The 21,618-nt window shown below is 41.6% G+C and overlaps 1 protein-coding gene across 1 annotated transcript; it reads right to left on the minus strand.

Moving 5' to 3' along the window:
• Positions 1–23: 23 nt before the first annotated feature.
• Positions 24–19,272, minus strand: ppp1r1b (protein phosphatase 1, regulatory (inhibitor) subunit 1B). Its single transcript, XM_054607473.1, has 5 exons — positions 18,852–19,272; positions 6,746–6,829; positions 6,129–6,204; positions 4,670–4,807; positions 24–2,305 (listed from the first exon to the last, which is right to left on the minus strand). The coding sequence occupies exons 1-5, from the start codon at positions 18,963–18,965 to the stop codon at positions 2,139–2,141; spliced, it is 579 nt and encodes a 192-aa protein (XP_054463448.1). The 5' UTR covers positions 18,966–19,272; the 3' UTR covers positions 24–2,138.
• Positions 19,273–21,618: the final 2,346 nt, after the last annotated feature.

Consider the following 21,618-nt stretch of genomic DNA (forward strand, 5'->3'; position numbering starts at 1 on the left):
ATTCATATTTCCTTACTTTCGGATCAGTTTAAAGGAGAAAAGGAAAAACAATTTATTTTGATATTATATTGTAGCTCACTTTAAAACAACTACATTACATTGAGAAACAAGAAAATGGAGAAAAATGAAATAAAATAAAGACAGACTAAGCATTAGAGTTCATACATGTCTTTCCATGGTTGTTTTCTTCTGACCTGGGAGGAAAGGGGAAGTGAACAGAGAGGGGAGGAGGGAGGAGCCATCGGCTGCAGGGTCCAGTCATCCCACTATTTGGGCAGGTCAGAGGTCAAAGTTTCACACAGTTTTTATACACAAACTGCAGCCCAGATGATACAAACAGCAAAGTTTCTTCATCCTGTGTCACAACTGAAAACATTCTTATTTATCCATTTGATAAATAAGCATGTTGTATCTTCAGTTTAACTGGAAAAGGAGATTAGTTAGATGCTGAATAAAAGCATTTACAAATTGTTGTTGATTTGAAGAAAAAAGAACATTTGTGGTGAACATTTGTGTTGAAAACTTAAGAAAGTTTGTGCAGTGATCATTTTGCTCAAATGTCAGTCAGTAACCGTAGACAGTAGACAGTAGAAACATTGACAGAGCTCAGCTACTTACACACTGGACATTAGATTAGAAAAATAGCTCTTACAACAGATCAATGACGTACAGTTAAAAAGATGACAATAGAAAATCGTCAACATACAAAAGGGAATGCATCAGCACTTACAAGTCGATATAAGTCAACAATATTGGAATATAAATCAATTCTTTTGATTCCTTAACATGGGGTCAGTTCACAATGTATCCAGTTCTAATGTGTGATGCAGGGAGGCAACAGTTGGGTTCTGTAACAAATTAGAGGTAGCTTTGCCCTTTAAAGATGTCTTTATAAGCATTATGTGGTATGAAATAACCACACATATACACTTGTGGATTTAACACAATAGACAAAATCTTTTGGTGCTATTACTTAAAGTGATACTCCAAATATTTCTGGTATCTATCATTTTATCATAGATTCGCTCTTGGAAAATGTAACTAACGGGCAGAATAGAAGCAGAGTATGATACAGAAATAGTCTGAGAAGTGTTTTATACTTATGGATGCTTTGACAAATTAATAAATGAATTAAAGTCGACTGTGTCTGCAGTTCTCCCTCAAGCAATCAAGACGTCAAAGTTATAATCCATAAAACTTCAATGTGTGGTAATTTAACATAACTCTGATACAGATAGTCTGATATCAATGAGACAAAATTACAAAACAGTAATCCATGATTACTGAAATGTTTCCTGTGAATCCCTTGATTTGAGGCAGACTCCTCCACTACCAATGAGAACTGCTCTATAGAGAGACAATTACAGAATCTGAAAACATTGAAACATGTTCACCATAACAAGCATTAAACTAGATTTCACTGCATGGAAAAATGTAAAGATTGCAATTTGAAGTACTTGATTGGTTGGAGTATCACTTTAAATTTTGAACAAAACTTCTACCACAAGATGACAGTGCACGTACATTTATTACGCTGCAAATCAGAACAAGGACTTTCAAAATAAAGTGGAATATGTATTGCACACATTTATAGACTTTCAAGTACTTTAAAAAGGGTCGTATAATGTATCCAATGGAGTTTATATGTGTGTGAGTGTGATTATTGTGCTGACTATTACCCTCTTTAAAGGAACATTTAGCTCTGTGCAGAAGCATTAAGGTAGAGGGGGACTGGTCTTACAGGGTATTTGGTCATATTGACCTTGTTGGCCCCTCCGCTCTCAGTGAAAACAAAGCGACATTCCGGCCAAAGTGGCGTCTGCAGATCACTCCTCACCTGCTCATAGGGGCCAACTCCTGATACACAAACTGCCTCTCTGTTCTCTCTTACTCCACCTTTACCTTCAATCATAGAGGTGATGTAGTACAGAGCTCTTTGCTCACTCTTGTGTTGGATTTCGTGGGAGTATCTTTCATCCTCACCCGTCTTCACACATCAACAAAGCAGCACACACCCATTTCCTCACCTCTCCTGAGTTATTCATTTTTTTAACCACATGACAAAACACCTTCACTCTCCCCAGTTATTCCCTCTAAGTTTTTACCCAACCCAAACTCTCTCTGTCTCTCTCTCTCTCTCAGTTACTCCCCCGGCTGTTCCCCTCTGTTGTTTCTTTGATTGTGTCTTCCTCTTCCTCCTCCTCCTCCTCTTCCTCCTCCTCCTGTGCTGCTTGGATCTGCTTGGCCGTCTCTCTCACGCTGGAAAACTTGACTGAATGCTCGGTGGTTGCCGTCTCTTGGTGATCTGAGGAGTCAAAGACTGATGTCAAAGGAAGCAGTACAATCATGACACCAACAAACCATTAATATCAATGTATCATATGGAGTGTCTCTATTGGGTTAACTCTGGTGACGGAGATGACTGGAGGGCAGGAAGACACTAATATTGAGAGTTGAGCTGCAACATTAGTTAATTCACTGATTAGTCACTCGACAAAAAAAAGGCAACTATTTAGATAATTTATTAGTTGTTTGAGTCATTTTTTAAAGCAAAAAAAGCCTAAATGTCCCTGCTTTTTTAGTCTTCTATGAAAATAAACAGAATATCTTAAGAGTTTTGGCCTGTGGGTCAGACACTGAAACTCTGTTCTGAAACTTTATAGACTAGATGATTTATTAAATAATCGAGAAAATCATTGGAAGATCATTTGTAAAGAAAATAATTGTGAATTAGTTGGAGCCCTAATCAACAGATTTTCTCTCTTTTCAGGAAGATAAAGAATCTATAATAGATGGAAGACATTTGTTTCTAATCATAGCTGCTTATTTTTAGTGTTATTGAGAACCATATAGACTGATGCATAATCAATTCAAGAATAGGGGGTAATATATAGAAATATCAAGCAAATAACATATCAAGCTGCTTCAGAAACCCAATGGATGAGACTGAGAAAGAGACTTTGCAAGTTCATTCCTAAAGTTTATACTTCCCATAAGATATCAATTAAACATTCAGTTAAACATTTATTTTTCCTTATTTTGTCTACAGTCCCAACTGTGTATCTAGACTGAAACAACAGATGAACTGTTATCAAAGGACCAAAATTTGTACGTTGTGTTTCAGCAGGCTTCCACAAATGGATTTATTAGGGGAGCCTGTCATCTGGTCTGACAGAGCAATAATTCTGAATGAAATGCCACTGTTCTCATGTGATATAATGGAGATTTAAAACCAATGATTATACTGCATAAAACTAAACATTAAGGGTGTGTTTATGCAAAAAAAGTTCCCTCCAGCATAAGATTTGTGTACTATCTTTTAGTTTTGATGGAGATGTAACTCCCACAGCTATTCTGTTGCAGCACATAACTCAATCTCAAACATCTTTCTACTATAAATATAAAATATTTGAAGAAAAGTCGAAGCGGTAGAATACAGAACAGGATGAGCGTGGACAGCCTGCTCTATTGGCTTGTTAGTCATGTCTGGCCTCTGACTGGTCAGCGTTGGGTCCAGGCCTTAAGTCTGCTGCAGTGTGCTCTGACAGATTTGGGGCGCGAGACAGAGAGCTATATGACACTGAGGTTGTCTCTCAACGCACAGAGCTTCATCTGTGCTGCTGCTCGGGCCACAGAGGAGCTTACGTTACCCTAAATGCTGCAGAAGACTTTGAGAAGAGCATCTCTCGAACAAATTGGGTTTTATATTACATTTTTTTATGGGAGCACAGTATTTCGGAGCATGTTGTGCTTCTTACCTCTGCCCCTGCCTACCTTACTTTTGTTTTTCAGCCATCTCGCACATTCATTTGTTTTCCCATTTCTGCTAAATATAAACTTGATGGTTTGACTTTAGAATATGTTGCTGTCTCAGAAACTGTCACAAAGATACCAAAATCATTTAAAATAAGTTTGGTGGAGATTTTCTCACTGAGTATGAAACTAATGTAATCTAATGTAATGCATCTACCTTAATGAAACTTGACTTTGGCCCAGTGAAATAATCCTGCTCTCGGGACTCAAGGGATACTTTCCAACTAACCTGCATTTGAGATAATGAGATGTGCACATACTTCCTTTAATAAAAAATGAGTCCTGAAATCTTAAACTATGTGAAGTGTTTGCAGACACTATCCGGTTAAATTAAAAGGAAATGGGCAAACAATAAGAAAAATGCATCTTTAAATACTCTTACACTGCATATATCAACAGCATGTGCAGCATAAATATAATCAGTTTAATTTTTAGTAAACCAATTTCCCCTGATCTTTTGTATGTGCAGGACATTTGTTTTTTGAAAACCCACGTAAAAGCGTGGCAGCAAATCTGATTGCAACAGCAAATATGATTAAAGTTGAAAAAACATATCTAGTCCTGTTAAATTACACTGTAGCTGTGCTGGAAATTTCTCAATCGCCCCATTTATTATTTATTAATATTATTTAGTTTTCGAAACCAAATGAGAATAATACATTCAAGAAAAATAAACACCCAAAGCAGGCCTAGAAAATTAAGGTGCCCTGCCAGCGCTTCTGTTTTTAAGCAGTGTTAAAGTGCCACAGGGTTGATTTTAATCTTCCAAACAACAACAACAGCAGTGTTATCCTTGCTGCTGCTGTGTTGTGCAGTGCTGCTGCTGCAGCCAGTCGACAGAGAGCCTCTCTCTCACCAGCAGCTTTGTAGGGAGATGTGTCCTCTCCCTCCTCTCCCTTCCAGTCGTCCCCCTCCTCCTCCCCTTCACAAGGGTCTTCCAAAGGTGGGTAGATACCTAGGTTCTGCATATGTGCCTCAGCCATCTTCTGCACAGCTACACACAGGTAAACACACACACACACACACACACACACACACACACACGCACACACGCACACACACGCACACACAGGGAGACGGCCACACAAACACATGGACACAGGGATAGAGGGATCTGTTGTTTTGGTTTTACCACGCTTCCACACTGACAGTTTTTCATCAAGCCTCACAGTGGTTTTTTAATACATGCCAGGCAGGCAGGAAGCCAATTAAACACATGCACTGACAGACAGGCAACTGCAAAAACGGTATCCCACACTGATTTCTTTTTAGCCTCCGCTGTTGTTTTCTATCCCTTCTCTCACCATGTTCTCCCATCTGTTTGTTTGCACCCTCGTCTTTCCTCGACTGCCTGCCCTCCTCAGCGCTCTCGCTTGGCAGTGCTGACTCACACTCTTCTCTCTCCCTCTCTGATGTGATATTACCTCAACTCCCCCTCCCACTTCCACTGGGTCACCTTGACTGCCCTCCCTTTTTTTCTGACACAGTGCGGCACTGAGGCAGGTCACTTATTCTAGTTTACGGTAGGTTATGTAAGTAGAAATTATTCTGAGGTGACTCTCTCTCTTCCTCTCTCTCTGCGTAGGAGCTGATGAAGGACAGATTTCTGATGCAGGATCGAGGCCTCCTGACTCATTACATCATCACTCCACATGCATCCGATATCCATAAATCCCCATTAAATGAGGCTCTGCTGACAAGCTCTATAATGCAGATGTTTGCTCCTTTAACGACCACATGCAACAAGCAGGAAGCCAAAGGCATAAAGACACAAAAGAAAGTGCATGTTTGTATTTCTATCCTGCCTATACGTGTGTGTTAATGTCTGTGTGTGTGTGTGTGTGTGTGTGTGTGTGTGTGTGTGTGTGTGTGTGTGTGTGTGTGTGTGTGTGTGTGTGTGTGTGTGTGTGTCACACAGCTGTATACACGGCTGACTGTAATCCAGGATGATCCAGACTTTCCTAGACTCACACTCAATGTCTCACAGCTGTCACACTCTAATCTCCCTCTTTCTCCCGTCCTCTGTCACAAACAAATATACGGATCCTGTTTTAGAGTGTACAGTAAGAGCAGAGAGCAGAAACACAGAAGCATGCCTATGCACATCACAGATGCACAGTGAATAAAATACAGGCTTTTAATGCATATCAACCCATCTGTCACATGCAATGTTTCTCTTTGTCTGCTATCATGAAGCATGGTAAGCGAGGAGGAAATTGACTGCAGCGAAGCACGGTAAAACATAAAGGACTTAAACACAAGGATGAATCACAACACACAACCACCACCTGTTGTACTAATACTGCTCACTATACCTTTGAGTGATGGAGGCTGATACACGTTTGGATTGACACGTTTTGGTTTGAGCACTCCGTTCTCTCCTACGACCCACTGCGAACAAAGTAAGAGAAACATTAAATGTATCATGTGTCAATGTATCAGAAAAATGTAAAGGTTAAATGGCTTAGGGTAATGTTAATTATCCAGGCAATATTGTTAAGTTTAGTCTGTCTTAAAATATGTAATTTTTACACTTTTCACTGCTTAAATTTCATTTTAGTTTCATTTTTAGTTTACTATAATAACCCTGCATCACACTTGTGTAAGTTGCATACTCCAAACTAGTTGTGATGTCACAAATCCTGCTAACTGTGAAAACTGTGGATAAGAATTGTTATCCAGCTATTTCTAAGGTGAAGAATGAACTCTGAAACTCAGAGGATCCAGCAGGGTTAAAAATGTTATAAAAACAGAAAGTAAATGCCAGTTGAGAGCTGATACAATTATGCTGCATTATGTTGCTTAACAATAAAATGAGAAACTTGAAAATAAGGGTGGGTGGGAACTTTTTAGTTCCTGGGATAGAGTGGAGGAGGATGCATGAGAATGCACAGATACTTATCATTGAAAAGTGTTTTGCCATCACCTTTACCTGATGGGTGGATTGATCATCGTCAGGAGATGATTGGTCAGCTACTCTAAACAGTGTGGCAGGTGTTGGCCTCCTGCGTCGGATCTATAAACAAACACACACACACACACACACACACACACACACACACACACACACAACGGCTTAAATAAACGACTCATTAAATTAGCCAACACTGGATTTTTAATAATGCTCAGCACAAAGCATTATCAATCAAGTGGAAATTGTTCACAGTTCATGCTGGTTAAGGGCATGCTGGGGCCTCGCTGACTTCAATTCTGGTCAGGTCAGAGCACATGCCTCGATCAGTAGAGCAGATGAAGACTCATTATGTAACTTTCTGATTCCATAGACGGATACAGTTTAAAGGCATGTTGTGTAGAACAGAAGCTGTATTCAGGCTTGTTGCTCAAGTTTCAAATTATCCAGCATTTCAGAAATGTTAAAGCTTTTGATACAGGATTTATTTGAAGTGAATGACCTCTTCAAACAACAAACAAGTGTGTGTGAGTGAGCGCAATTTACCCTCATTTACAACCCCCAAACAGAGGGACCATGCTAAAGAGGATTTTAGACTAAATGAGCCCCGGCATAAGCCCAGACGCTCCCTTTCCCTCCGCTGACCAGTCTCCCTCTTTACCAAACACTGTTCCCTGGAGGCTCAAACCAGATCGCTGTCGGTCTGAAAGCAGACAGCCAGCAGACGGACTGCAGGTCTGCACTTCACCTCTAGAAGAAGTCACTGTGTACAGTGACTTCTCTGTCCTCATAGGAACAAATACCCTGCTGTGCCCCTCCAGCTCACCAATATCGTGCCCTGCCTGTCAGACTGCACTCTTAGAGTTTTGCATTTCCCCTGACGACAACACTTTTGATACTGAAATCAGTAAAAGTCATACTCCTCCAAAACAAGTATTAACCACTCACCCTCTGTATAGTTGAAGGGAATTAAAATAGTTAATAGCACTAACATGCTTAACAGGGTTGTGCATGAGGACTGGGTTTCAAGTTGTGTATTTAGCTGTTTTTTGGCAAAAATATAAGCATCCAGAAAGTTAATCAACAACTAGTTTGATAATTGATCATAAGTCATTAGTCTGATATATGTCATTGTAAATGTATATTTAAAATACTTTTGGTTTTGGCTCCTTGGAACTTGTTTTGGGAAGTCTGAATTAATTTTATGATTATTTTATGACATTTTATAGACTAAATGATGCCCCTATTAATCAGAAATATATAGTACAATATGAAGATGATTGTTGATTGCCATCCTATTCATGTTTGCAGCAGTGGTTGGAGACATTTTTCTGGATGTGGTGTATTTTTCTCTACAGTATAAACAGCCTCTGCACACCACAATGAAGCGACCTTAAAAGTTTTTACAAGCCATCTTTCAAGCAAACAGGAAGTGACTGTTTGTGGTGGCATATCACTTTCATAAAAAAAACCGGAAAACTCCGGAGCAGAATGTGTGAGGCCTTTGTTTCATAAAGAAAGATTTACATGCAGAAAGTTTCACCCAAATTCCCACAATTCTAAAGGATTAATAGCTGACATCTATAAAAAATACCTTATGGAAAAATGTTGGATAAAATTAGGTGTGCTGAGAGTGAGAGCAGTGCAGCTAAGTGGACTTGGCAAGACAGACAAGGGAGGTATTGAGAAGTGTCCTCCGCGGAGGAAGCCAACCTTGGCCATGGCATGAACCCCTGGCTGCTGTTTACGGCACCACAGAACATCACAGGCAGAGAGTTAAGTAGCCTGGCTCTATTTTGCGTTAAACGGCTCCATACAAAGGGACGTGTTTGTGTTCGGCTCCCCTCTGTATTGTTAAGCGAGGTGTGCGTCATTACAGTGAGGCACATGTTGCCAAAGCAGAGGCTTGCTGGGCCGCGTGGTGGAAAGCTGCCGCTGTCAAACACGACAACACAGAGCAATCAGGCGTGGATTTCGCCCGTATTTATGGCACCAGACACACTTTTTAATCTTGTCACGCAACTTCCAGCTGTCCTGCCTCCCCTGGATCTCTCACACTATCTGTCTTTCTCTCATTCACCTCTAATTTCTATCTCACTTGATCCTCGGATTCCTCTATCCTGTTTACTTCCATATCCATCCTTCATTCCTTGACAGTGACATCTCCCTCACGTCTCAACCCTTCTCCTTTCCATCACCAGAATGAGTCGTTACTAAAATCATGGTATTATCCCTTTGTTTGCTGCCTTGTCTGTAGTTTTCTTACCCCAATTGATCATCCCTTTCTGTCTGTACTGGCAGGGAGCTTCCACAGGGCTCCCCCCTCTCCCCCTGGAGAGTGTGGTGGCCTGGGGGCCCCATGCTGCTGTGAACCCTGCTGCCTCGGCCTGCCTGACACCTGCTACCAGCCTTGCAGGGCAGCCTGAGGTGTCTCACACAGAGACCCACAAGAGAGAGCAGACACCAGATGTTGCCATGACCAAGCCTATGCCCAAGTCCTGTAGCATTACAGCCATTAAACTGGGAAAACCACTGGCTGGTCCTCTGTAAGCCCCCCCCATGCAGACATTTTATTTGTAAGGTGTATTTATAAGGTTAAAGTGAGGAAGGTATAAGAGAGGCCAACAGATTCTTACAGGCCTAGATTCTTTTTAATCAATAATTTTTCAAGCAAATTGCCCCCGAAAAATCCAAGTCATAGCTTCACTATGTTTGCTGCTTTTCTCTGTTTGTTAATTTAATGTCTCTCTGTTGGACTATTGTTCATAACAAAAAATATGATGTCATCTTTGAAAGGAAATGTCAAACTATTTTCTGACATTTCTTAGACTAAATAATAAACTATTATTCAGGACAATAATACGCAGTTTAATGATTATGAATATGATTGTTAGCTGCCCCAATTAATTGAGTTTTACATTTGACCTTACCACAAATGTCAAGTTTAGTCCCCACAAAATACCTGTCCCCCTACAGTTCTACTTCTGTTTTTGGTGGTAAGGTTTACATTATTCTGGTTAAAGTGATGGTAATGTTTGGGCCCTTGCTCTATTTTATGGACAATACAGTCCTGGATAAAATAACAGGGCTTGCTCCTTTAAAAGATATCTAAAGAAAAACAAATGTCAGAGCTGTGTAGATAATGTTTTAGGAAACGTACCTGTATACCACCGCTTGCCGTCTCTGTACTGGAAACTATGACGCAAAAGCCAAAATTCCCATTTCTCATTCTGTCTGGAGTCCATTTCATGACCCCTGACAATTAAATCTAATAAGGTGTCAATGAAAGAGAATGCAGAATGAAAGCAAGAAAAGATCAAAACTAAAGTAAAATGTATTTATTAAGTTAAAATGTTAAAATGATTGTGTGGGGTAATTGAGGTCACTGAGAAGCATAATCTGGAAATGTAATGATCTATTAACCTTAATTTGTGTGCTCACATCCAGTGTGTATGTGTGTGTGTGTGTGTGTGTGTGTGTGTGTGTGTGTGTGTGTGTGTGTGTGTGTGTGTGTGTGTGTGTGTGCGTGTGATCCGTGTGGGTGTGTCTTCCTAATGTCATCATGAAATCATCCTGGTGGTCTTGTGAAATGCCAAGACGTGACCTACTAATCCTGGAAAAAGAAATCAGTCCATGACAATAAAACCCTGAGGTCAACCAACATAAATGTATATGTAGTAAGTAAACAGAGGTGTCTCTTCCTTTTATGCACACACAAAGTGCTGGTGACAGTGGTTGTAGCGGTGGCATGCTACTTTGGCAATGCCAGATGACATTAACACACATAGTGTGTAATTTTCCAGCCTTAAAACCAAGTCCACTCTCCCCGAGTTACATAATATGTATGTGACTTCCTCATTTATGCCAACACTGGGGCACAGCGTGTGAGATTACTCGTGCTACACATTATCCCCCCCACCTCCCTCCTCCAATTCTCTAAACCCCATGCCCCAAATCCCCCAACCCCCCTGCCAGCCATTGTTTTTGTACCAAGATCAGTCGAACTGCTGTGAACTTGCACTGAGGGGCTCTAAGCAGGCTGCTGCCGTGGCCTTTCAGCCGCTCCACAGGTGTATGCCTGCAGGCATCCCCGAGAGGCAGCAGCAACTCGCTCGGCTTCACACAGAGATTTGGTCTCAATAAAAACATTGGCTGATGGATCACAGCATAGAAAGGAAATGCCTCAGTTTATCTTAAGCAGATGAGTGGGTTCTAATAATGCGCAGACTCTACATTGTGGGACTGACGGAGGAGGTAGACAAAAACCTCTAGATTCATTGTGGCGTGGCAAACGGTTTGAATAGACTAAGTTTTTTTAAACACTTCTATATATGTGTTTTATTGTAATCCCCTCTTATTAAGTTATTGTCAAACATCTTGCTTTTATATTCCTACTTTTATTGAGTTGTTGATGATTTCTTTAAACTTCCATAAAGCCATTTGAAGGTATGTGTTGAGACGTGCCATATTAGTACTAATCTTATTATCTAAGAGTTATATTTTTAGTCTGCCAAGTGTAAGTGGGCGCAAGTAGCCATGAGGGACTCTAATACGGGACTCCAATACCTCACTCTGTGCTGTGTGGGGTACATGATTCATTAGCAAATGTTAACTTTGCCCATGTGTGTATGTGTGCACAGGTATGCGTGTGTTGGCTCAGTACCGGCTTGCGTAGAAGCCTGGGTGCAGATCCGCTGATATGGGTCTGCTCCCCAGAGGCCGTCCTTTTAAGCTGGTACTCTCAGGGCCGGGCCTATAAAAAGCAGCAGCAGTAGGACAGAATAAACTAGATCGGAGGGATCCCTGGGGGGGAGACAGAAAGGATCTAAAACTCTGCCCTGCACCAGCGCTAACACTCAAGCATCTCCAGGGGAGTCAGCTGTGCAGATGGCCTCAACTCAAAGACAACACAGAGAGACAAACACCTCAGATCTCCTTCCACGTCAGCTTAAATCTCTCGTGTCCAATAGCACTGCATTCCATCGGGAATGAGCAGTGTTTATCAACTCTCTCTGATAGGAGTGGGAGCATCACTCAGATCAATTTGAAGCTTTTCTGACTCTCTCCCTCCCAACTGTAACCCAGCTCCGGATGGATAGATATGGATTTGTACAAGATTGATTTGTAGTTGTGGCATCTGCCCACAGGGGCATGGCACTACATCACTCAGAAATAAGCTCTTGTGTATGTGCATGGCATGCAGTACACCAAGGGGAACATATTCATAATGTTCAGCCTGAAACAAAGGGGTGGCGTATGGTATAAATTTGTGCAAAGGAATTAGGGTATTGTCTTGAAGTCTGTTTCTGAGTGGTGTAGCTCTGCTGTTCTTCTCTGTGAAGATGGATGGATTTTTGGTTTGTAAGCTTTAATTTATTTTGCGTTTCTTTCATTGTAGAAAACTTACCCCATGGGGCAGCACATACATCATTCTTCCTTACAATTATTGTCACCCACAATTTTTTGATCTGTAAACCTCTCTTCCTTACAACCTCAGGTACATCTACTAAGTACAAAGTTCCCTCTTTTTCCTCTTGAGACCATCTCTCTCCATCTCTTGGTGAGCTCTGCTCTGCTGCAATTTTATTCCCAGTCTCTGCTGTCGTGATCTTTAGCTGGTTTGACTCTGAAGAGCAACTCAATTAAACAAAGTCATGCCCCCCCCCCCCCCCAGGCTTTTAAAATGAAGCCTTTTAAAATGAAGAGGCAGAACCCCGTGTGGTGCTCTAAGTGCATTCTCGCAATGTATTCAATAACACAATAAGGTGAAAAATGATCCCTCTCAGTATGAACTGAGTGTGTTTGTAAATTTTTAATGCAGATAAATATCTGACAAATCAAACACATGTTGTAGTTCAGTTACCAATGGTGGGAAAAAAAATTGCACCAACCTCGAAAGTTTAACTATTCAAAGAATGTCATATCTATTAAAACGTGGATGCATTTTTGCTAGTAATGCAAGAGGGTCCAATAGGTAGTATTTAATTCAAATTCAAACACAAACACTAAGAGAAAGATGTCGCTCACTGTATCTTACCTGCTTAATGTGATTAGAAGCATATCCCTCTGAGGCTAATTTGTAATTTGTGATTCTGGGCTATACAAAATAAACTGAATTGAATTGAATATCTATTTAGATTTTGCTTGTGGGACGCTAAAAGATAACCCACCAAACTGTTTTTGAGCTCCAAGAAGCAAAATATCAGAATGGTTAATTGCCATGACCATGCCTGATCTGCCTGCTGTTTTGTTTGTGAGCATATCACAATCAAATTTTTTATATTATTTTTGGTTTTGTGTTTTGCTCAAAGAATTGGACACTGTGTTGGCTGTTGTCAGGATTAAACTCAATACTAGCCCACCCTGCCTTCCTGACAAAGCTGGCAGACAAAATGTTTCCATAAGCATAACCAATACACCACCAAAGGCCCGTCATTGCTGCCAGACAGATTCAACAAGGCTTCACTGTGTAACACGCCTGTCGAGTTTCAAGCTGTTCCAAAGAGGGTCAAGGACACGGCAACGCAAATTACACCCCCAAATGCAACTCAATGAGGTTTGATGTTTGTCAGATATTCATGGTGTGCTCGTTCCTATTCAAATGAACAGCATCTTTGAATTCTCGTAAGTCAGAGAGGCTGCTGCATGTTGCTTCTCAACATTCTCATAACACTCTTGCGGTGACCTTACGCCCCACCACTCTAACTGAATAAACAGATGGGCTCGAGATAGCATCTGGAGGGGCTCTCCAATGACCCCAAAATAGTAAATGTAATTACGCTGCACCCACTGGCAGAATGATATCACCCTCAGACAACCATCGCCCTTTCTCTCATTCTCCCCATTCTCGCCGTACGCCGCAGCATTGACGCAATTAGCTGCTGGTAGCTAATTCTGGTCTGTTGGCTGTCGTTCCAGTGACTGTTGGAAGAAAGGTTTACCATCACAACACAATAGAGATAATGTGCCAATGTCTGATGAGTGACAGGAAGCCACCTGCCAGGTCGCAGTGCACACTGGAGCAACACACAGGGCAAGGCGACAATAGGGGAGATGTCAATCAAAGCTTTCACAGTGACGAAGGCACCTCTAACAGCCTGCAAACATTGCGGGATAATTCTACATTCATTGTTCATGCACTCAAATTTTTTTCAGTCAAATTGTACTGCTGACAAAGACCAGTTCCAGGGTTCAACAGGCAGGGACAAACAAAGGACAGAGTAGCTATAGTTACTCATCTGCAACGTCACATATACCCACAGGTGAAAAATGAAAAAAATATTACTGTTAATAGTTGCTATGCAGCTTACAGATCCTTGCTTGGGTGCAAAAAACATGTAACTCATCCAAGTGTAAAATAATTACATCACTAAGCTTGTAATCAAGATTTGTTCGAATTAATTTATCATCCGATTGTATAAATTTTATAAATTAGCTTTGTGTGTCAGGACAGCACACCATGTGAGTCTGGACTATTTGTTCATAACCTTATTTCTGCTTTAGGCCATTCCCCCCTAAACACATGGTATGCCCCTGTGTAAGCTCATTAAGTTGCAGGCAGATAAACACGAGAAAAAAATGTCTCAACCTCCGTGACGAAAACCAGAGATTACAACAGGCACAGCAGCAATAACATAATGTCATGTCTTCTCTGTGTTGATGAAACAGTGATCGAGACCAATCCCATTTGTTTGGAGTCAAGCCTCACTGCTCCCTTTAATATGCCTACATCGGTCTTGCCATCATGTGGCTCTTTGGCGAGACAAAGGGACTCCGGCTCCTGACATTTGAAGTAAAATCAAGAGGGAATGCAATGAACATACTAATGTCTGACAACATTTGTTGACAAGGCAGCTCATGGTCCTGTCCAGCTCTTATCTCCCACCCCCCATTTCTCTCCCCGCTGTGCCACTGTTCCCTCTCTAATCCTCAACACAGATATGATCACTGCTGTTGTTGCTAAAGCCAGGGTTAAAGAATAAAGAGGATAGAGAAAGATGCATGTGGATGTGCAGTTGAAGATGAATAAATGCACATTAAGGAGCTGTATCTATTCATATCCTGACTGCAGCCTTAATTGGTTTCATTAACGGTGAACCCTAAGGAGAACAAGTGAGTGACTGAGTTGGATATCGACACCAACTGACAACAGAAGATTTGTTGACCATAACTTCAAAGACTAAGGGGGCCGTGTTGCAGCATCGTAGGCCTCCATCAGGTGCTGGACAGTGCCTGTGCATGCCTGTGGTGAAGCGGGCATTATGGTGCATTTTCAACTCACTGTGTATAGTGTCAGCAGGCGGCAAATCACTCCACCCATGCTCAATATTTATGCTTTTTTAACTGTTTATACATGACACACAGGAGCCAACAGAAGATGATAGATTGTTGAATATAATCATTGGGACAACAAGGTATTGAGAATAGAATGTAAATGATTACATGAAATAAACAGGCTTCTGTGCACATAAGCTACAATGCTAAAACTGAGTGGAAAAAGAAAATGAAAGGAAACTTTGTGCTTTACTGCTGTAGACAGATACACAACATGAAAATGTTTCTGTAGAGTCATTAACTAATCAAAACGCATTGGACTGTCAAAAACAGGGAGGAACAAACACATACACAGCCTTCAGAAGACAGAGGTCCATTCATTGTGTCCAAACTGTAATTACAATATGTGGTTTCAAGCGAGGTACATTTCTTTCCTTATTAGTTTTTGCCACTACAAACGTCAACAAACTGCTTTGGGCGGGCAGCTTTGAAAGAAACATAGAACATAGAAATTAATTTTCATAAATTTGACAGATCACGTCATTGGGCAAACTGCGTCACACCACTACATTGGCATTCCTGTCCTCATGTTAGGGAAAGATCACTGCACCCTCTTGCCCAGTCCTAGCTTGCTTTGTGGCATCCAACAAGTTGTTCTTCCAGGCAGTGTATGTTGACAGTCCCTCAGACTGCTAATGTTTACCCACAAACACATACTGCATCAAAGGTCGCTGTTTGACGTTTAACCCAGAAAACTGAACTGGGGAGGGTTGGAGAGGGGGTTGGTGGAGAGTCGGTGGCTAAATCATGCCGTCTGTAACCCATTTAGGTTTAATATAGATTAATATAGAGATGTTCGCCCTTGGAAGGCTTTGGACTGAGGCCCTTTCCTGCCCTTTGATATTTTTTGTTTCCTGTCAATTCAAAAGGACCAACAAGAGCTGATCAGATCAGGTTGAGTCAAGAGAGGAGAAGCATAAAGAGATGTCTGCTTGTTGAGTCCACAGGGAGGCCGACTTGATGGGACTCAGGGATGCAGCGTCTGCACCATGACCCTAATCCCTGTCCACGGAGATATTACCCCACGTCATTTACAAAGCAAGTAGGACTAGTGAGGGGGCATATGCATGATGGGGGCAGGGATGGTAAACATAACCATGTGCTTTCTATGCATTGTTATGGGCAATCACATTGTTATGGGCAATCACACATTAGCTCATGATATCTCAAAGCCTACTTAAAACGGATCATTTTCAAATACTGTAAGGTCTAGGAGGATTTCAAGTAAATCTTTGGATGGGAGAACATAACTTCAGATATATTCAGAGATGCCAGGAATGGAGTTGGGAAAGAAGAAAGGAAATTCATTAAACATTCTTGTCAGGAGCTTGAAGGCTTGTTACAACATCTTTAATTTGGAGTCCTTTGTTACAACTCGTGGAAGTGATGAGTCAGTGAAGTGAGGAACTTTTTCACTTTACATCCACATTTTATTCAAGTGACATTCAGGTTGTCTTTGACAAAGCAGCTTTCAGAGGTTGGTAGAAATGTGCTCACAGTGAGGTCAGTGGATTATCCTGAGTAACCTGGACATTGTTAATGATCCATTCCTCTACAATATGCCCTACTTCAGAAGATGCAAGCAACATATGTCTCAAAACTTGGCTAAATATAACCAAGACAATCTGCATGGCCAAATACCAATGTGGACAAGCAAGGGTGTTTTAGTTTTTGTTATGGTAGAATATATTCCTTCTGAGTAAACAAGTGAGAAATGCTTGATAGGAATATCTTACACCTTTGAGCCATGTACAAATAGCTGCTGCTTTCTCCCACAATGTGCAATATTTCACTGAGTGGGAGGCATAGAACGTCTCTCACATTTATACCCAACCCGTCAAAAAGCATTCACACACACACATATACACAAACATGTAACAGCACTGATGTAAACAACCTATCAGACAGACAGAGCTGTCCATTAAAGTTGACCTTTTAGATGCAAACTGAGGGGGAGCTTTGGGCGACATAGTTGTGCAGCCTGTCTCCATAGTAACAAGGCCCCGGCGGTTCAGTTAATAGTGGTTTTTGGGGTTTAAATACCATCGACAAGAACAGTAAGGAGTCACGGGTTGTGTAGCAAGTTCGGAAGAATGGTATAGTCATTGCAACTCATTAGCAAAGACGGACTTGTGGGCTAGAGTAATTGCTGTGGGAGGGGAAGGGAATTAAATGAGTGTTGTTAACCGTACTCCCACCCACCCACACGTCCCTGGAGACTCCCACCAGCTTCGGGTAGATGCTATCTGCTTTTAAGCACACCCTCCCCTGACTGACCTATGGTTTCTGACACAGAAGCTCACACACACACACACACACACACACACGCACACGCACACCTTGAAGTCCAGGGCCGGCCTGCTGGAGGAGAGCCAACCGTAGAGCCTACATTTAGCTGATCACTGTTTGACCATAAGGTGATTGCGCAATAAGGTCCTCCCCAAAACAGACGGAAGTGAGTAATTTTTTTTATTTTTTATTATATGAAGCTCACATATGGTACATTGATATCCTGTTGTTTCTCGGAAGGGATGATAAGAATCAGATCGTGATGACAAGGTGTGAGAGATAGAGAAAATAAGAGGGGGAGGAGGAGAGCAAGTGTTTATGTATAAAATGAGAGTGGAAGTCTTGTGAAGTGTTGCAACACATTTCCATTTCAGCAAGTCACTTATTCTAGAATTCAGTATTGATGTCGCAAATGAGAATGTGACATGATACCTTATTTTGCGACAATAATTTTCATAAAAGCTGGTAGTAAAAGGCAAGAGAGTCACACTTGATTAAAGAAAGCATGAAAAAAAGATTTCAAAAAACAAAATTAGAATATTTGATGATCAGTCAGGAGAATGGTGGCAGGCCACTCAAGTTCATCAGAAGCCTCTTTATGCAATGCAAGCTGTGAAACAAGGACAGTATCTGAGGGAGCTGACCCCAGACAGGTGAACCCAAATAATAGGTTGTGTGTATTTCTCTCTCTTTGCTTTACTTCATATAGCCAATAAAATATCTCCCCTGCTTTCCTTCCCCATCTCTCCTCGAGCTCTCAGGAGGAATGAGCCATTGGCCTCGATCTACCTCGTCACCAAACAGTTCCTACTTTGGCCCACTTTCCTCTGGTCTAAAATAAGATCCACCAGCATTGGAGTTCTGTCACAAATGAGTAAAAACATTTCATACAATGATACAGGCCAAGCCGAATCAGTCATAAAACCTTTTGGTGGCATCGCAAGATTGAACCATTCTTCGTACTAACAAAAGCTCAAATGACAGAAGTCACTGACATGCATAGAGAGGGACAAGCAGCGAAAGACAAAAAAGTAATTATTAACACTGGCAGCTACGCGATCAACCAAATGTCAAGGGCTTGCTGCTCTGTTGCAAAAAAGCTTCATATGCAAGATAATGACTTTCGTTTCAATGTCACATTTTAAACAGGTCAAGATAGATGAGACAGCAAGGCACTAATCTCATGAGGAAACTGCGTGAAGGAAATGTCATCATGATTTCTCAAACGTGTGGCAGACAAACCCGGCAAACCTGCATGAGCAACTCAGAAATGAAACAGGGCAGCGAGAAAGCACTTCATAGTTCTTAGGAATGCTACCCCTCCCTTTGAATGACTGAGTGGAAGGCAGAGGGGAAATTAGTCAATAAGAAATTCAGCTGTTAAACTTTTAAAATTCAAATCAAACACAAAAACAAGTCAGAGCTAAAGCGAAAAGAGAATCTTCAGAAACATATAATTATTTTTCTCCTGGTTCAAACACCAATCTGTCCACCGCCTGCTCACCATCTCCACTTGCCGAGGGTCCAGATTGGTGGGCACAGAGGTCGGCATAGCAAAATGGATCTTCTTCCTCTCCTTGGTCTCCCCATCGACCTCAGTCGACACAGAGGGCTCCATGGCTCTAGATCCCGGGTGTCTGACTCCCAGAGGATGACAGGAGGGGTCGCGGCTGAAGATCACTTAACCTCCCTGGACGAACGTCCCACTGCTGGGTAACCACACTCCTGAAGACTTGTGTCCTCTCACCTGCTTCACTCATTCACACCCTGACAACCTTTTTCTCTTAAAAACAACCCACTCAAACTGAACACTCTTTTTCAACTCCTGTCCTCTTTCCCTGTCCAGTAGTTGCTAGTGTTGTCCTCTACCTCTCCTGTTCTCCCTCTCTCACTCTTTCTCCCCTCCCTTTACAACCTGTGCAGCTGAAGTGAATGAAGCCCGTCCTCAGATGTGGCTTTGGGGGAGAGAAGTGGGTGGAGGGGAGGGGCCAATGTCCAAAGAAGGAGGAGATATCTAGAGAGAGGGGAGGGGCCAGATCAAATAGGGGAGGAGAGGAAAGAGGATGAAACAGGAGGGTGGAGGGTGGAGGGGAAGCGGCTGTGTTTTTTCTAACTATCTAAGCTGAGGTTGATTTGTAATCAGAAAAAAAATAATCTCATCACATCAGCTGAGCCTCTTTTGGCCTCTATTTGTGAATGAGAGATTTATGCTTAGCGATCGAGGGAGCAGGGAGTGCAAGGAGGGATAAACAAGGAGAGAGATGTGTGGAGTATGCAGAGGGGAATGTACGAGGGGACCCAACAGTTATCAGCACTAGATTTATTAGACTGGGTGGTGTTATACACGATGCTATGACCAACAACTTTCAATGAATGCCTCATTAGAGTAACTGTCAAATGATTGGGCTGTCAATTTGTCTTCCATCCTGTAGAGAAAAATCTATAACTTAGACCAGTGGTTCTCAAATGGGGGTACGTGTACCCCTGGGGGTACGTGAAGGCACTCCAGGGGGTACGTGAGATTTTTAAAAAATATATTTAAAATTAGCATCCATTCAAAAATCCTTTAAAAATTGTTATTTAATAAATATTCAGTAAAATATAAGTGTAAGTTCATAAACTGAATTTAATGCAACAATGCAATCGTCAGTGTTGACAGTTTAATAAATCAGACACTGATGGCAGAGCGCTTAGCATTACATATTTTTTTCAACCAGAAATGCTTTGCGCTGGTTAGGGGGTACTTTGCTAAAAAAGTATTTCACAGGGGGTACATCACTGAAAAAAGGTTGAGAACCACTGATTTAGACAACCCACATGAAATGTTTTTTTAACCTAAAAACAGCTGTTTTAATCTAATAACACACTTAATAATAATTAAAAAACTGAGGAAATAGGTCATTAAGAGCTTTTAATGAAAAAATATAGACAGAGAAGATGTAGAGAGGGAAGGAAAGGGATGGCAGATTGTTGATTGCAACGTAAAGGGAATAGAGAGAGAAGGGCATGTTCCAGTGCTATTATCAGGGCCTTGCTGTTATTTCACTCACATGGCAGAGGGATTTGGACAGTGAAGAGCTGTGGATTTGGCCTCAGGGCAGAATTGAGCTTTGGCATGGGCTGGAATGAAGGAGATAGCTGGAGTGGTGGAGGAGAAGGAGTGAGGTGGCTGGAGGGGCTTAGTGGGCAGAACAGAGAGGAAGGTCAAGGTGATTATGGTGCCCTGGGAGGGTGACTGCTGTTACGTCCAGAAACAGATTCAGACAACTGAGTGTTTATCCCGCTGGTAAGAGCATGTTATCTGTTCACTGTTTAAGTGTGGGGAAGGATGAGAGGGGGGTTGTCTGGGTGTTTTACTGCTACAAGGCCACTTCTGTTTAAAGAAAAGCACCACCTCTGCACGCCTGCAGTTGGCAACTGATTATTGCTTCTCCGAAAGGTTGTGGCTTATTACAAGCTAGACAAAATACAGACTGTCTAAGGAGCCGCTGAATGTTTCAGAAGAAATTAAACCTTTTTCAGTCACCTGTTGCTGTTAGACTTTTTGGCCAGAGTGGTTGCATAACTTCAGCAAGAATTGCGCAACATATCACGAGGACTGTGTAATAGGCTATGTTTAGGAAACCTGCTCACTACAAGTCTAGCATTCAATGATAGCAATGATTGAGTCATTTTCAAATAATGAACTAATAAACTGAGGATTTTTTTAATTTAAATGCCTGGCCAGTTAGGGAGTGAGTAAGATGATAATAGCAGGATATTATGACCACAGGAGCACCCCAGTGCTGTTGTTGTCCATCCAAACAAAAATATACATATACGGGACTGAATCTGATCTGTCTGATCAGCTGGTGACAGGTCAGCACTGTGGTCATTAATGCCAGCAAGACAAAAGGCTGAATATCATGAGGGATCCTCCTTCTCTATATTCTCCCTGCAGTCGCTGAGAACCTGCAAGTAGAATTTACAGCTATGGTATTAACAAACATTTAAAACTGTCTAAAAAGATGGAAATATTGGTGGAAATTGCAAAGAAATCCAATTTAGGCCATAACTGCAAATATGTTATGTATGAGGCAAAAACTAAACCCACATCACTGATGGGTCTGGTCAGAAGAGTGCTCTGCTGCACCTGTAATCACTACAAAGGTATGGTGTTCTCAGGTACAATTGTACTTCATTGCAGGAAGGTGATACGTTAAAAATGATATACAGCTGGTGTTAACTCACTCTTTAAAGTAGTCCATTGTGTCATCTCTTTTCCTGCAGAA

Source organism: Anoplopoma fimbria, chromosome 11 (assembly GCF_027596085.1).
Source record: "Anoplopoma fimbria isolate UVic2021 breed Golden Eagle Sablefish chromosome 11, Afim_UVic_2022, whole genome shotgun sequence".
NCBI classification, from domain to species: domain Eukaryota; kingdom Metazoa; phylum Chordata; class Actinopteri; order Perciformes; family Anoplopomatidae; genus Anoplopoma; species Anoplopoma fimbria.

Excerpts from the sequence above, each read along its gene's own strand:
- ppp1r1b (XM_054607473.1), bottom strand. The coding sequence starts at position 18,965 with ATGGAGCCCTCTGTGTCGACTGAGGTCGATGGGGAGACCAAGGAGAGG. Across the intron at positions 6,830-18,851 it reads ACCCTCGGCAAGTGGAGATG|ATCCGACGCAGGAGGCCAAC; the intron begins GTGAGCAGGCGG and ends GTTTGTTTATAG. Across the intron at positions 6,205-6,745 it reads ATGATCAATCCACCCATCAG|TGGGTCGTAGGAGAGAACGG; the intron begins GTAAAGGTGATG and ends CTTTGTTCGCAG.